General features: G+C 47.5%; 9 protein-coding genes across 9 annotated transcripts; 6 read left to right on the top strand and 3 right to left on the bottom strand. All coding sequences in view use genetic code 12, as the record gives it.

Moving 5' to 3' along the window:
• Positions 1–573: 573 nt before the first annotated feature.
• On the top strand, positions 574–2,196 carry CXQ87_002193 (bifunctional fructose-2,6-bisphosphate 2-phosphatase/6-phosphofructo-2-kinase; the record flags this gene model as incomplete). The annotated part of the gene is made up of 1 exon (XM_025480710.1): positions 574–2,196. The coding sequence occupies one exon, from the start codon at positions 574–576 to the stop codon at positions 2,194–2,196; it is 1,623 nt and encodes a 540-aa protein (XP_025335010.1).
• A 103-nt stretch (positions 2,197–2,299) lies between these two features.
• CXQ87_002192 (chromatin DNA-binding EKC/KEOPS complex subunit) lies at positions 2,300–2,623 on the top strand (the record flags this gene model as incomplete). Its single annotated transcript, XM_025480709.1, has 1 exon — positions 2,300–2,623. The coding sequence occupies one exon, from the start codon at positions 2,300–2,302 to the stop codon at positions 2,621–2,623; it is 324 nt and encodes a 107-aa protein (XP_025335009.1).
• A 300-nt stretch (positions 2,624–2,923) lies between these two features.
• On the bottom strand, positions 2,924–3,286 carry CXQ87_002191 (prefolding complex chaperone subunit; the record flags this gene model as incomplete). The annotated part of the gene is made up of 1 exon (XM_025480708.1): positions 2,924–3,286. One exon carries the CDS (start codon positions 3,284–3,286, stop codon positions 2,924–2,926), a length of 363 nt encoding a protein of 120 aa, XP_025335008.1.
• A 97-nt stretch (positions 3,287–3,383) lies between these two features.
• CXQ87_002190 (ATP synthase complex assembly protein) lies at positions 3,384–4,439 on the top strand (the record flags this gene model as incomplete). Its single annotated transcript, XM_025480707.1, has 1 exon — positions 3,384–4,439. The coding sequence occupies one exon, from the start codon at positions 3,384–3,386 to the stop codon at positions 4,437–4,439; it is 1,056 nt and encodes a 351-aa protein (XP_025335007.1).
• Positions 4,440–5,448: 1,009 nt separating this feature from the next.
• Positions 5,449–8,025, top strand: PSY2 (Psy2p; the record flags this gene model as incomplete). The annotated part of the gene is made up of 1 exon (XM_025480706.1): positions 5,449–8,025. The coding sequence occupies one exon, from the start codon at positions 5,449–5,451 to the stop codon at positions 8,023–8,025; it is 2,577 nt and encodes an 858-aa protein (XP_025335006.1).
• A 167-nt stretch (positions 8,026–8,192) lies between these two features.
• Positions 8,193–9,059, top strand: CXQ87_002188 (uncharacterized protein; the record flags this gene model as incomplete). The annotated part of the gene is made up of 1 exon (XM_025480705.1): positions 8,193–9,059. The coding sequence occupies one exon, from the start codon at positions 8,193–8,195 to the stop codon at positions 9,057–9,059; it is 867 nt and encodes a 288-aa protein (XP_025335005.1).
• Positions 9,060–9,984: 925 nt separating this feature from the next.
• On the top strand, positions 9,985–11,097 carry AGE3 (Age3p; the record flags this gene model as incomplete). Its single annotated transcript, XM_025480704.1, has 1 exon — positions 9,985–11,097. The coding sequence occupies one exon, from the start codon at positions 9,985–9,987 to the stop codon at positions 11,095–11,097; it is 1,113 nt and encodes a 370-aa protein (XP_025335004.1).
• A 333-nt stretch (positions 11,098–11,430) lies between these two features.
• Positions 11,431–12,117, bottom strand: CWH8 (Cwh8p; the record flags this gene model as incomplete). Its single annotated transcript, XM_025480703.1, has 1 exon — positions 11,431–12,117. The coding sequence occupies one exon, from the start codon at positions 12,115–12,117 to the stop codon at positions 11,431–11,433; it is 687 nt and encodes a 228-aa protein (XP_025335003.1).
• A 220-nt stretch (positions 12,118–12,337) lies between these two features.
• Positions 12,338–14,926, bottom strand: CXQ87_002185 (karyopherin beta; the record flags this gene model as incomplete). Its single annotated transcript, XM_025480702.1, has 1 exon — positions 12,338–14,926. One exon carries the CDS (start codon positions 14,924–14,926, stop codon positions 12,338–12,340), a length of 2,589 nt encoding a protein of 862 aa, XP_025335002.1.
• Between the last annotated feature and the right edge of the window lie 155 nt (positions 14,927–15,081).

Raw genomic sequence — 15,081 nt, 5'->3', positions numbered from 1 at the left:
CAGGTGGAGGTACATTCGGATACTGCTGATGATACGCCATATAGTCGGAAAGCCAATATTAATTAAAATTTTGTAGTTACCAAAACCACCCCTTATATTTGTAAACCACATCACTCTACCCTTAGGCGCCAAGACCTACGGGATAACCCCAATTGGTGTCTTGTTTGTATGACCCATACACAATGTCTACTGTTTTCGTAACACCTCGTAAATTAGGACACATGCTTAAAGTTTTGTCTGAAGAGAAAATCATTGTCAAAAATCTTTTATTCATCTTTTGTTGGTCGATCCTTTGATTTTCGGTCTTGCCATCCTTTCGTTTTCGCAGCCAAAAGCCAAGATCTCAGTGAGACTTCAAACCACCAAGTCGATCCATAATTCATCACGCTCAACTTCGATCAAGAATAACAATAAGATTCCGACCAGTTGATTTTGAATAAAATCAAAATCTACTAAATCCCAAAACGTGCCATCACCTTATACAACAACAATCCGCCTTGTCCTACACACAACTCTCTGGGGTAGAATCGCAGAGCCCCAGAACTACTGTCTTCTTCAACGTCCACATTTAACATGTCTCAGTTTCAAGAGGACGATAGTGAACTTTTCAACGGTTTCGGCTCAGCTCCGCTACTGAGGAACCCGTCCCAAACGGGCCGCAGAACCAAAAAAAGATGGTCGTTTCACAACAATACAAAACCTAACTTGACCGAGCAACCAGCCTCGTTTAGCTCAGGTAGAAGGCTTCTGGACGTGACGGGAATCGACGGAGTCCATAAGCAGATAGACCCGTACCACATTTCGCCAGCCCAGTTGTATTCCACCGAGAGTGGCCGGTTGTTCCATGCTGGTAAGATATGCATTGCTTTGGCGGGACTTCCTGGTCGGGGAAAAACACACTTGTCCGTGTCCTTGACTCGTTATTTACGTTGGTTGGGTGTCAAGACTCACAGTTTCCACTTGGGCGACTACAGAAGGGCCACGGTGCCTTACAACGATTTGGACCAGGTCTTATACATGTCGGATAAAGACGGCGAGATGCCGGATCCGTTCAAGAACAAGACCGTGGATGACTGCTTGAACGATATTTTGAACTTCTTCAAGAACGACAAGGGCCAGGTTGCCATATACGATGCTGTAAACGCTTTGCCGGAGCACAGACAGCAACTCCAGGAGAAATTCGCCAGCGTAAACATCCAGTGCATTTTCATCGAGTCCATTGTCACCGACGAGCTGATATTGATGAAGAACATGGAAACTGCTGCCAAGTCCTCGCCCGATTACGAAAACTGGTCTTATGAGGAGGCCTACAGGGACTACTCCTCCAGGATCGAGAGCCTTACGCCTTACTACAAGGAGATGGACAACGCCGATCGGGAGAGAAACTTATCGTACATCAAGATCATCAACTTTGGCGAGCGCATTGAATTGCATAATTCCAACTACGGATACTTGATCAACAAGGTGGTGTTCTTCTTGATGAACTCGCGAATCAAGCTGGGCTCGGTTTTCTTTGCTCGTTGTTACAAGAACGATTTGGACTACTCTAAGGATCCTCCGTTGGATGATGCCGGGTACAAGTATGCCAAAAACTTGACCAAGACGTTGACTAAGCATCTTGCATCCAAGGGCAGAGATATTATCACGCCCAAGAGCTCGTCAACGGACGTGGCTGGTATGAGAAAGACCTTGTCCACAGAGGAAAAACATCCACCTACCGGTGCTGATGGTATTGATGACGACTCGTTCGTGGTATGGACCTCTGTCAAGAGAAGAACCGTCGAGGCATGCCAATTCTTCCGTGAAATGAACGTCAACGTACGTCACAGAATTCAATTGTCGCAGAGAAACCCAGGTATTGTTGCTGGTATGACAGACGAGGAGATCCAGGAGAAGTTTCCACTGGAGTACGAGCTGTTCTTGAAGGACCCTTACCACCACAGATTCTCGAGAGCAGAGCTGTACCACGACTTGGCTATCAAGATCGAGCCACTTATTCTTGAGATGGAGCGTATGAGCGGAGATATCTTGATCATTGCCGATGAGACCGTCTTGCGTGTGTTCCATGGCTACTTAATGGCCTGTTCGTGCTATGACATTCCCTCCTTGGAATTCAACACCGACGAGATCATCGAAGTCAAATTCAGTGCCTACTCCAACAGTGCTAAACGTATCCCCATCGAGGATTTCGACTAGGCCCAGTATGAGGTTATCCTAGGTTTTCGCATCCGACTGTATGGGTGGGGTCTCATTCGCACTTGGTTGATACTCCATCTCGAAAGTTAACCATCAGCACAGTATGCCCACACTAGTCCCTGCGGCTATGTACTCTGCTCCAGGCGAGCCTAAACCCACATACTTTCTTCCTGGCGAGGGTCTACATACCACTGACGGAAAGACCACCCAGATCTCAGATGTCGTGATCGGTGCTGGAGGTGAAGACAGGGACAAGCCTACGCCTGCTCTGAAGACACCTTTGGGATCGCTTCGTGCTCAGTTGACGACGATTCAAGATCAGCTCAATGTGTTTCTCACAGAGAAGATGCTGAACAAGAGGAAGCATGAGGATGACGATGTGGAACGTCGTATTCTCGACGAGGGCATCGATGAGGATAGCGACTGAGGAGGTTGTTGATGGAATGCAGCCGCTGAGGCTGTCTTTTCTTACTGAAATGAACACGGGGTCATTCCTCGATACCTATTTAACTGCTAATGAACATGACGGCACCAACCGTGTAGATTCCGAAGTACAAAACATTCTATTTGATCCCAGGGCATTCATAGTAGCCCACCAAGTGACCATTAGTTCTTCATGAAGATTCAAAAACTAGTTTCATTTGCATCTGTAGTATATATTCGTCTATATCGTCATTAAGAACCCCACCGCATTATGATCGGAATAAATCTCCAGCAGCAACCTCCATTACTTCTTGAACCCGGAGATCTGGGCCATGTTGTCAACAGTCTTCTCCAACGTAGTCTCCAAATAGTTCTGCTTCTTCTTCAAGGAGTCCTGGGTCTCAAGGAACTCCTTCTTGTCCTTGCCAATCTTGTCCACATACGAGTCGACATCTCTCACAACGAATGCCTTACCAACACCTTGCCAGACATTGTCTCCTGGGTTGGTGAGTTTTCTCAATTTGCTGGTAGTGGAGTCGATGATTTTGACGTTGTGGTTGACTCTCTCTAGCTGGACATTGCACATGTTCAACTCTGCTCTGGACTTATTGAGCTGGTTGTCCATCTCCACGAGCAACTTTTGTAATGATTGAGGATCGAGCGACATATTTTGTATTTGATGTGATGAACTTTGTTGGTGGTAGTTGGATTGGAAAACCAGGTGTAGATATATTTTAGTGCGACATCACCAATTCACCTACACCATGCTTGCAACAGTTCGACCAGTGGGTGCCAGAATTGGTCTTGGATGCAGGGCCTTTGGTATTTCGGCTGCCCGTCTTGCCACAAAAGCCTCCGATGTGCCATATACTTCGTCGAGAGCTGTGGGCGGTGATGTGAATAATGTCAGATCTGAGACCAACCGTTTGGAAAAAACGCTTCTGCGGTTCTGGAACAAAGCCAGTGCTGCCTTCGATGAAGACTTGAAAAAGTGGGTGGTTAACTTGGACGACAAGCCTCTTAAGACGCCGTTGGGTAACAAGCTCGCCATTCCAGAGCGTAAAGAACAACTAGCGCTTCTCGTGGCTAACGAATGGGACAATTTGTTGGACATGAAGATCAAGCCCACGAACTTGCCGTTGACGTCGTTGACTTCGAGAGCTATTGACTTGAGCAACGTGTTTGAGACGGAAAAGCCCGACCCAAACATGGTGATCAAGATTGGCGATCTCCAGGACGTCAAACACGACTTATTGAAGTATTTGGACACGGACACCTGTCTCATTTTTGCCACTGAGGACGAGTACGACGGCAAGCTTAGAAAGAGACAGAAGGAGTTGTACAATGCCTTGATTGAGGAGTACAACTCTTTCTTCACCGAGTTTGGTCGCCAAAATGGCTTGTTGCCATCCGAGAACCACAAAGTGCAATTGCAGACTTTGGACTGTGAGACCGATGGTCTTAGAGGAAACAGTCAGACTGCTGAAGACAGAGCTGTTGTGCTTGGCTGGCTTGATAAGTTGCCCTTGTTTGACCTTGTGGCTCTTGAGAAGGCCATTCTCACTTCCAAGTCGTTCCTCTGTGGTGTCACGATTTTGAGATCTAACGCTACGGATGAAGCTACCAAAAAAGCTATTTACCAGCCCAACAAGGCCAGTGAGCTGGAGTACTACTTCAAGGACATTGATGAGATCACCGAGCTCGGTAACCTCGAGACGATTTTCCAAACAGAGGAGTGGGGTGAAGTCGAGGATACTCACGATGTGGATCAGGCCGAATGGGGCAGATCCCTTACTGCTGCTGCTCTTGTGTGTCGCTAACCATTGTATATAGACCTGCTGCCAGTTTTACAAGACTTTACTTAGAAACGAATAAATCGATGAATAGATTAAGTGGCTTTCAAAATTTGTGATTTGTGTGATTTGACAGAGTAAGCTGGTGCAAGTTCATGTTGGTGGATGCTCCCTCGGTCACAAGACCACTAAGTCAGGTATCTGGGTGGGTGTAATTATCTGATGATGGTGACCGAAATAAAAACATAAAAATTGATAATATTCTAGTCTGAAATAGTCGTGTTCTATCGGTTACTCCATCGTCAATTGGGTGAGTCAAATCCCATTGTTCATGTTCCCAGATAAGCCTTAACTATAGAGTCGCAAACCTTCCACGGCGGCATGACGTCACGATCGAGGCTTTCATCGTTAGAGCTATTTTCCATAATTTCATGAATGTTTAGTCAATTCTTCCTCAAAACATGACTATGTCGATATGTGTCTCGAGATACCCCGAGACGCTTCGGTTAGCTAGCCTAGCAATTGGTCCGGGACCAAAGCTTTTGCAGCCAATTCCAAAATCTCCGAAACATTCATTTGAACAACCCAAAATCAACTAAATTTTAAGAAACAACTATCCAGAGCAAAGACGCTCCTCACACATTTTGAGACTCCAGATTTGCAACTGCCCCGTTCTAGGGCGTCGACAGGGCCCAAGACCCTGTTTCCAAAAGCCTCGTGCAAGCCTCGGAGCGTCACTCGATGACCGAGGCCCACCACACAAACATTCAAAAAAACTCGGATATTTGACTTCTAGAGGGAAAATCGCTTACTATTTATACTCCTACCAATGATCACCCAGACTGGGTCGGATGGTCCGGTCCCAACGCCTGCGCAAACTGATACTGCACCCGTGCACCAGACTATAACGTTCCCACTATACACAACGCAGTCACCTTCAACACCATCAACAGCAGCATATCTAAACTATCTAACGCCACATCCAACCGCCGCTTTTCATTCTTAAACAGCATATAAATTTAACAATATTCCGAGGATGACAGACGTTCCGGACGCGGAACCGGCCGCGAACGGCTCCAAGGCCGATTCGCCAACTCCAGATACCAAGCAAGACAGCCTTGAACACGATAAAAGAAGGCTGCATTCGTCTTCTCCTGAACTTCCTCACGATGAAAACAATAGCATATCTCGAAATTTCGCCGCCATGGCGCCCCGACGCGTGAAAGTGTATCTCCTTCAAGGAGAAGACTGGCTAGATAACGGGACTGGCTACTGTAAGGGCGAGATTGACACCATGACCAAGAAGCCGTACTTCATTGTCCGCAACGAGCTAGATTCAGAAGAGATCATCCTCAAGTCGTTCTTGGAAGGATCCATCCAATATCAAAGACAACAGGAGACGCTTATCGTGTGGACCGACTTGGAAGGCAAGGACTTGGCGCTTTCGTTCCAGGAGAACGACGGTTGCGCCGACTTGTGTGACTTCATCATCAGAGTCCAACAGGAGAGCTTGAGTCCCATGATCTCGCTATATTACGTGCTCTCCACATTGTACGATTCCCAGGGGGATGGGCCCCGAGAGATCACCGAGTTGATTACCGGCCCGATGTCGTACCCCCCAGACGATCCGACGTTGGACTCCTTGGATGAGATACTGGATATCATCAACCAAGGCGCCAACTCTCAGTACACGCGGGCGTGTATTCTGAAATATGTCGTCGAGTCTGGCTACATCCACAAGCTATACGGCCTACAACAGGAGGCAGAGAAGAATCAGGACATTAGCAGTCTTCATATATTGAGCGACATCACCAAGTGCATCCTTCTATATAACGATCACGCTCTCATGGAGGAGCTCTTATCGTCAGAGTCGTCTATTCTAGATCTTGTGGGTTTGCTTGAATACGATCGCGATCTTCCATCGTTCAAGGCGTGTCACCGAGAGTACCTTCTCGACGAATCGAAGTTCAGGTCGGTGATCGACGTTCCCGTCCCCGCCGCTGAATCTGGCTCGGACATGAGCATCTTCCGCAAGGACTTCATTCTTTCATATCTCAAGAACGTGGTGCTCTCCCGCTGGATGGATGACTCCACCATAAACACGCTATCGTCTATGATATACGGTAACCAGATGGACATCATCACATATCTTTCCAAACCAGACGATAATGACAACTTCTTGGGCCGCCTCCTTCTTTTATATGACCAGGACCTTTCGAAACCAGAAAACCTCAAAAAATGCCGTGACGCCGTGAAGATGCTTCATCAGTACGTTTCCGTCACCAAGGGTCAGCCATCTACCCAGAAATCCGAATTCTTCACTGCCCTAATCAAAGCTGGTCTAATAAAGATGATAAAATTTGCATTGGAGGGCCTGGATAGTGTCATTCGGAGCATTGGTACTGAGATGCTTGTTACTGTCATCGAGCAAGACGTTTCACTTGTCCATTGTACGCACTATGACGACAATAACCAAGTCGATGAACTTGATCCGCCACTGAGTGCTAGTCATCACGAAGTATGTGAAAGCGAAGAGCCAGTTCTGGCACCCAATCTTCGACTCAAGCTATATAATGACACATCCTTCACTTTGGTGTTGTGCAATTTGCTTCTCACAGACAAGAGCTTGGGACTCAAAATGCAAGCCTATGAAGCATTGCGAACACTACTCACTTGCACGGCGACTAACGATGATTTACATGAAGATGGGTTTATGCAGCCTTCAATTGCCAGATCAAATCGTCCTGACCTGGAGATCATTGAAATCAACCAAAGGTTCTTCAAGACATTTTATCAACGCGTCGCAAGTGTCTTGTTTAAAGACTTCATCTATCTCGCTAGTCAAAATTCCGAGCTTTTTTCAAGTGCAGAATCTCGGTTAGCGAAGGAGCCGATGCTTTTCCAGCACCTCTGTGATTTAATTGCGTTTTGCTTCCAAGAACATGATCTTGCGCTAAGTCGGGACTTTTTCATCCTGAACAATGTTCTCGTTGGGGTCTTGCGTCTATTAAGCTTGGACACAAAAATCACACTCAAACTTGCCGCACTCAGATGCTTCAAGACGCTCATCATTCTCAACGATGACGTCTTAACGCGTTATATCATAGAAAAAGACTTGTTGAGTGTCTTCATTGATTTCTTTGAGATTGTGGCTCATAACAACACCCTTGCGAACTCGCTGTGTCTCGATCTTCTCGAGATCTTGCTCAGAAGAAGCCATGAGAGTAACTTCAAAGCCCTTGCTTCCAACTTGTACGAGAACCACAAGGGTTTCATCGAGAAGATTAACTACGTTTCCACCGGCAACGAGTTCATACTGATGATGGAGAGTGCGCTTAATCATGCAGACCCAACAGCGACTAGCATTGACGATAACTACAAGGACAACGTTGAATCACCAATTGAGAACGAAGGAAAGAACGATATTCGTGCACAGGAATTATCACCGCTTGATCCTGTCAAGTACCCCTCGCACAAGCGAAGCATTGCATCCGAGGAACCCAACGAAAACGGTAACGGTAAAATCAGCTGCAACGGCAACAAGGGCTCGAAAAAGCCGAAGGTGTCAGACTACCTTAGCGGAATTAAGAAGGACGGAGATCTCAAGACTTGAGTTTTCATTGTAAGAGACACTAAGTTCCGCATTTGACACACGTGAAATGATAACGGAGATAGTTATCTCCTTCACCGAGTTGGGTTTTTCATGCGCGAGAGAGTATATAAGACCCCAGGTTTGGGACCCCACCATTAACCAGACATCCAATTTAACAATTACGCATCATGGGATTGGACAGATCATATCTTGAGACTTCAGTGTGGAAACCAGACCTTTTCAAGGGTAAGGTTGTCTTCGTCACTGGTGGTGCCGGCACCATTTGCCGTGGTCAGGCCGAAGCCTTGATCCTTTTGGGAGCTGATGCTGCCATCGTTGGCAGAAACCAGGCCAACACTGACAAGGCCGCTGCTGAGATGGCTCAATTGCGTCCTGGCGCCAAGGTGGTGAGCTGTGCTGGTACTGACGTTAGACAGGTGCAGTCTCTTGTCAAGGCAGTGGAGAAGACCGTGAGAGAGTTGGGCAAGATTGACTATGTCATTGCCGGTGCCGCTGGTAACTTTTTGTGTGACTTTAACCACTTGTCAGCCAATGCTTTCGCTACTGTTGTTGGCATTGACTTGCTCGGTTCATACAACACCGTCAAGGCTTGTTTCGACCAGTTGAGAAAGAACAAGGGTTCGATCCTTTTCGTCAGTGCCACGTTGCATTACTACGGTATTCCATTCCAGGCCCACGTTGGTGCTGCCAAGGCTGGTGTGGACGCTTTATCGAACGCTTTGGCTGTGGAATTGGGTCCTTTGGGTATCAGAAGTAACTGTGTCTCGCCTGGTCCAATTGCCGAGACTGAGGGATTCAAGCGTTTGGTGAGAGAGGCCAACGGCTACGAGAAGACAATTCCAATCCAGAGATACGGTACCGTCAGGGACGTTGCCGATGCCACTGTCTACTTGTTCTCGCCTGCTGCTGACTACGTGACTGGTACTGTTCAGGTTGTCGATGGTGGTTCGTGGCACATGGGCTCCAGAGGCTCCCACCACTTGTACCCTCAGGAGATTGCCAAATTGAACTCCGAGAACTTGACGAAGCTCTAGGTATAGCAACAATGTTTTCTTGATGAATGACTGTAGATGGGGCTGTAGTTTTTGAGAGAAGTAGCCGAGGAGGTATAAGAGGGGTTACTGGAAGCTGTGAAGTATACTTCGAGTGCAACTAGGATCGGAGCATTGAACAAAGGGTACTTGGAAGGTGATGCAGTCCAGCGTTACAAACGGTGACTTTTGTGGGGAAATGATAAAAATTATTGCAATAGTGGATCTGAAAACCTCGGTGTGATATTCAGTAAAGAATCACAAAGAGGGGCAAATCACATAGTAAGTTCAGTGGAATTCAATGTGGCTCCGTGAGGGAAGATGCTGCAACAGAGACAAGGCAGCCACTGCTTTCAAAGAGAATTGATTATTTCGAACTTTTTAAAAGTGAGAGACGACGATTATGCTAAGAGAAAAAAAGTACTTTCTTTTTGCTTCTTTCCAATTTGTAACTTTGAATACGGGCCTAGTGTGGATTTTCTTGTATCGTGGGTTGGTGCGGCTGCTGTAGCCATTCAGCTCATGCCATGTATCTATCTTTCCACGGAACAAACGTGGTAATGTGACATCCATGCGCAAACTCCGAAGACCTTTTGCATTAAAGCCAAAACTGTTTCATGTTCAAAATCCAAAAAAATCAAAAATCACTCTTGATCAGAAAACCCACCGTGCACCAGATCACTGTTTACATTCTATTTCCTCATTGTCTGGACGCAGGTGTCACCTGAAAAGTCCGACGATACCACCACATAACACATAAAATCAGTAATGTTTGGACCTCTTATGAAAGCTTCAAAATCATGGAAATCTTGCAAAACCCACATTTTCCAAAATCTCCTATCTTCACAACACCAGCCTTCCTCCTCTTCGTTATCTGGTGCACGGCAGTGCGACATCACCAAATCACCAACTTACATCTTCAAACACCATGGCTATAGATCCAGAGACGCGCCGCAAGCTCTTGCTTGTGCAGAAAAACGGCGCCAATAAGAAGTGCTTTGACTGTGGCGCCTTCAACCCTCAGTGGGCATCGCCAAAATTCGGAATTTTCATTTGCCTAGAGTGCGCTGGTGTCCACCGTGGTTTGGGTGTTCACATCTCGTTTGTGAGGTCGATCACGATGGACCAGTTCAAGCCGGAGGAGGTGTTGCGTATGGAGAAGGGTGGAAACGAAAAATGTAAAGAATTTTTCGAGGAAAGAGGCCTTGACTTGGACCTACCTGCCAAGTCCAAGTTCGACAACTACGTCGCGGCTGACTACAAGGATTACTTGACCTGTGTTGTGGAAGGAAGAGAGTACGAGGAAAAGGACCACTCGGGAGAGTTTTTGCCCCAGAAGGGCGCCCCAGCGGCTCCAGTCACCACCAAGGCTCCTCAGATCGATAGATCCAAGAATGAGGCCTACTTTGCCCAGCTTGGGTCTGAAAACGAAAGACGACCAGAAAACCTCCCTCCTTCTCAGGGTGGCAAGTATTCTGGGTTTGGAAACACACCTCAGCCCGCTTCCAACGGCGACAAGGGCTCTTTTAGTGGTTTCTCTCTCAACAGGTTCCAGGAAGACCCCGTCGGCACCTTCACCAAGGGCTGGGGTCTCTTTTCGCTGACGGTGGCCAAGTCCGTCAACGAGGTGCACGAGTCTGTCATTAAACCAGGCTTCCAGAACATTCAGGAAAGCGATTTGGGCAGCGAAGCCAAGAGAGCCATGGCTCAGTTTGGCCAGAGAATGCAAGAAACAGGTAAGTACGGCCACGAGACCTTCAACACGTTTACCAAGGACGTTCAGGACAAGGGTCTCAACAACACGCTTGATCTGTTGTTCGCTGGTCTCAGCGTCAAGGAGAAGCAGGAAGTCCAGGACGCCTTTGGATTCGAGAAGCCTGAGAGTAAGACTCTTCTCGATTCTGAAAGCAGCGCTCACCTCAACGGCACCTCAACGCCGCCCCAACCAAAGCAGCAAGCACAGCCAACACAACCAGCACCTGCTGCTCGTAAGCCAGTTGTCAAGGCCGATTCCCAAGACGATGAGTGGGACGACTTTTAGGGGTATGAGGCTAGACGGAGAAGGAGAGGCATAGAGGCATTAGCCAGTCAATACATGTAGTTAAATGATAGTTATTAAGCATCTGTTGCAGTGGTGTAGGACGAGATATTGGCATGGATCCACTTCTATCAAAGCATTGCAGGCCATTCCACACGACTAAGCTTCTCTATTGGATATATTTGGGATTCTGTCAATGGCGGCTATATCAACAAGGATATGCTATCTATAATATATGACTATACAGCGTGATAATGTGTTTTACCTTCAAACGCCAAGGTGGACGTCTGTCTAATTGCTCACTCTAACAAACATGCTTGATTATTTTGAATAGGATCACTCCTGTTTCTGCCTAGCTGCTTGAGCCCTTGTTTGCGTGGCTTTCCATTCCTCCTCAAAGGTCTGATAGCTATGATAGTACAGATCCTTGATCCAGAAGAAGCGAACAATGCGCCACGAAAGAACCCAATCAACTATTCCGATATCACGGAAAACAGAAGCCACAACAAAGAAACCAGTTCCCAAAACGGCTCCAAGCAATACTCCCACTATGACCTGTTCTGCGGTATGGTACAACAAGTACACTCTGGAAAACGCCACACCAAGGGCTGACACGGAAAGAAGAAACGATCCAACCACCTTCTGCCATTTCTGAAGGGGAACTTTCATCAAAATCGTGCAAATGTAGTAGGCTGCAAAAAGACCCATGAACTGAGAATGAGCAGAAGGCATTCCGTAGCTGAGTCCGTAGGAACCTGCGCCAAAGTCCTTGTGAAAATCAGGACGTGGTTGTTTCACTATATGCTTGACGATTTTGTTCATTACCTCTCCAACTAGGTGACCTCCCACTATAATGACAGGTTCGATCTCTCTAGTGATAAGGAACCAGGAGGTGTAAAACACCATGATGTAGATTGGAAGAAGTGAAAACTGAACACATATGGTTGATATTATGTCATTGGGATCGTAAAGAATGTATGTGTGGTCGAAAGGAATGGAGGACTCTAAACTGGTTGATTCCATGATGTAGTTGATGATAGCGCGACTACTGAAAAATGTGGTCTAGTATATGTATTAAAGATGTATATTGAGAATGCTATGCATTAAATCATCAAGCCCGAGGACCGTGAAGTTTGTCATGAGAGTATATATAGAGAGTTTATGAGGAGAATGAAGAATTAGAGATGACGATGAGGTATGAGAGTATGAGAGAATGAGAGATGAGATGCGGGGCCACCAGACCTTAAGCGATTTGCCTTTTCTGTCTGTCTCTGGCCCACCTGGCGGCGTCCTTCGTCAGCTGCGAGAAGCTGAGGTTGGCTCGGGTCTTCTTGATGAATTGCGTAACCCAGTCTTGGGAGTACATGCTGCGCAACTGTCCGTCTGGATACATCGCTGCAATGTCACCCAATAAGCCCACGGCTGAACGGGCTGTATTTTCGATGTTCAGTAACTCGATGTCGGCAGCAATTTGCTCAATCAACTGGAAGATGTGCCCAAGATAGCTGAAGAGCAACTCGGGCTTCTGGTTCAAACTGCTCACGATACCGACGTAGCAGTCCAAGACAGCTTCTTTCAACGAGTTGACGTAGTCCAACGTTTCAAACAGGCTATCTTCGGGAACAACAGTCGAGAGCTGTGTGCAGATGTTCGCCACAACGTCCATATAAGGCATGAATCCTGCTTCGACAACACCGGCAATGTCACCAAAACAGGACAAGATGGCAGGCTTGAGATCGCGCTTGGCATTCTCGTTGTTCAAGTTTCTGCCCAAGATATCCATCAAGCCGTCCAAGTAGTTGGTGATCTGTGGACCCAACGACTGAGCCAAGTCAGCCACAAGCCCCACAGCGGTGTTACAGGTAGGTGACTCGATGTTGTGCAAGGCCTTGGTCAAGTATGGCAAAAACGAGTCCATGTACTTCATGAATTCTGGACCCACAGCCGATGCAACAGCAGAGATGGCGAGGAAAATATCCTCTTCGATCAATGCGTTAGGTTCCTGAGCCTCCAACAACTTGATCAAAAGAGTCATCAAATTGTCAGCCGCGCTCAACACTTCGTTGCTGAGTCTTCTAATGATGTTGGTGAGTAATGACAAGATGTTAATTTGCAACTCTTCCAACTGTGAGCGAGCGTCAGCAGAAGTGGCTTGCTGCTGCATGGCGATGGTGGCCTCTAGCCTGCTCAAAACCTCAGAAGCGATGCTATGAATGATGGGCATGGTGTCGAATGCGCTGTAGCTGACGAATGCAGACAAGGCCTCGTACGCAGAAGCTCTGGAGTTGAAGTCATTGTCAGACTTGTCGGTCAATTGAACCAAAGCAGGAACAAAGGTTTCGTAGTAAACGGACATGACACTTGTCTGTTGTTCGTTAGCCTCTTTGCAGAGCTGCTCCAAGATGTTGATCAAGGTCCAACAACAGTTGACAGATACCTTGGGGTGGTCTTTCAAGCCATGCAACATGCCCTCAAGGAGCGGCTGCAAGTCATTCTGAAGATCAAGAGCACCGAGAGCTATTTCGGCAATCTTACCCAAGCACCAAGCCGATGTTTCCTTCACTTGCAAGACTGGGTCGCCAATCAAGTTCAAAATTGGCTTGATAGCCTCTTGAATTGCTGGCTTGAGGTGTTCGACTTCTGGGCCTTCCAAAATGGAACCAAAGGCCATGATGGCGGCCTCACGGTCTCTCCACTCGGTCAGGCCGATGTTGGCTGCAAAGAACTGCAACGTTGGATCCACAACGTACATTCCTGTAGTCTGGGCGAAGAGCTGCAAACAGGAACCGGCAGCCATGGCCACCGACCAGTCGTCGTCTTCAGGGTCTTCGTTTTGGTTCTTCAAAAGCTTCAACAAGACAGGCAAGACATCCTTGGTGGCATAGAGGGCGAAGTTATATGAGTTCATCTGTGGGGTTTCCGTGCCTTCATGAAGGTTGAAAGCGATCTCGAACTCCTCCTCACACACCGTAGACCAGAATTCAATAGCCATACATGCAACGTTCTGGTCCTCGCTTTGCATTCCAGACATGGACAAAATGTAGAGTGCCTTCTCCATGTAGAGCGACATGTAGTTGTAGTACAAGGCGACGATCTTGGCAAGACAGGCGAAAGCAGCAGCTTGGAGGTCCAGATCGTCGGCCTGAGTGGCTTCACAGACGACTTGCATGATGAAGTTACGCTCGCCTTCTCTGCTGAAGTTGGACAGGATAAACTGTAAGGAGTTGATCAAGGCGTTAAGCGCGGTCAAACGGACCTTTGTGGACTGCTCGTTGGCTTGGACACCCTGGACAATGGCAATTAAGATACCGTTGGACTGGGCGAGGATCTGGGGATCGTTGGCATCAGCGCTCTCGCAGATGTAGCCGATCGTGAGCAAACAGGCCCTCTTCACAGTAACAGAGTTCTCAGCCTTTGTGTGTTCAATAATCGTAGGAATCAAATCGGGCCATTCGTTTCTAGGCAACTCGATAAGCGCTATGGACGACACCAATTGCGACACGGACGTGGTCATTCTTTCATCGTTACCAAGCAAGGTCTTGACTGAGCTTTCCTTGATCTTCTGCTTCGCATCACCGGCTAACAGGACCCATCTGGCCAGCTGTTGGGCTCTCGTTCTGGGGTCCTTGGCAGTCAACTGATTCTTCATACCCAAGGCAGAAAGCATTCTTATCTCCGGCTTGGCCGACTCGTTGACCAACACATCCGCCAAATACACCATATACTCGCCAAAAGACGAGTTGGCGAACTCACTCAATTGACGTTCCGCCTCATTACGCGTGTTGGCGTCGGCGCCAGAGAAGGCGGAGTCCAAGAGTCCTGTGATATCCATTTCTTGGTAAGCAACAACAAGAAGGTTGGAGGGCTAGGTGGAGGACTGAAAGAGCTAGTTGTGAGGATCTTCTTGTCACAAGGCGCTGCCGAAAAAGAGACTATGGGGTCGTGCGCGGTCAAAATCAGTGGAAGCCTGGGGAAGCCTGCCGACGA

The sequence above is a fragment of the Candidozyma duobushaemuli genome, assembly GCF_002926085.2.
Source record: "Candidozyma duobushaemuli strain B09383 chromosome Unknown B_B09383, whole genome shotgun sequence".
NCBI lineage: Eukaryota > Fungi > Ascomycota > Pichiomycetes > Serinales > Metschnikowiaceae > Candidozyma > Candidozyma duobushaemuli.
The sequence above is the reverse complement of the archived record's forward strand: the minus strand, read 5'-3'. Positions and strand labels throughout refer to the sequence as shown.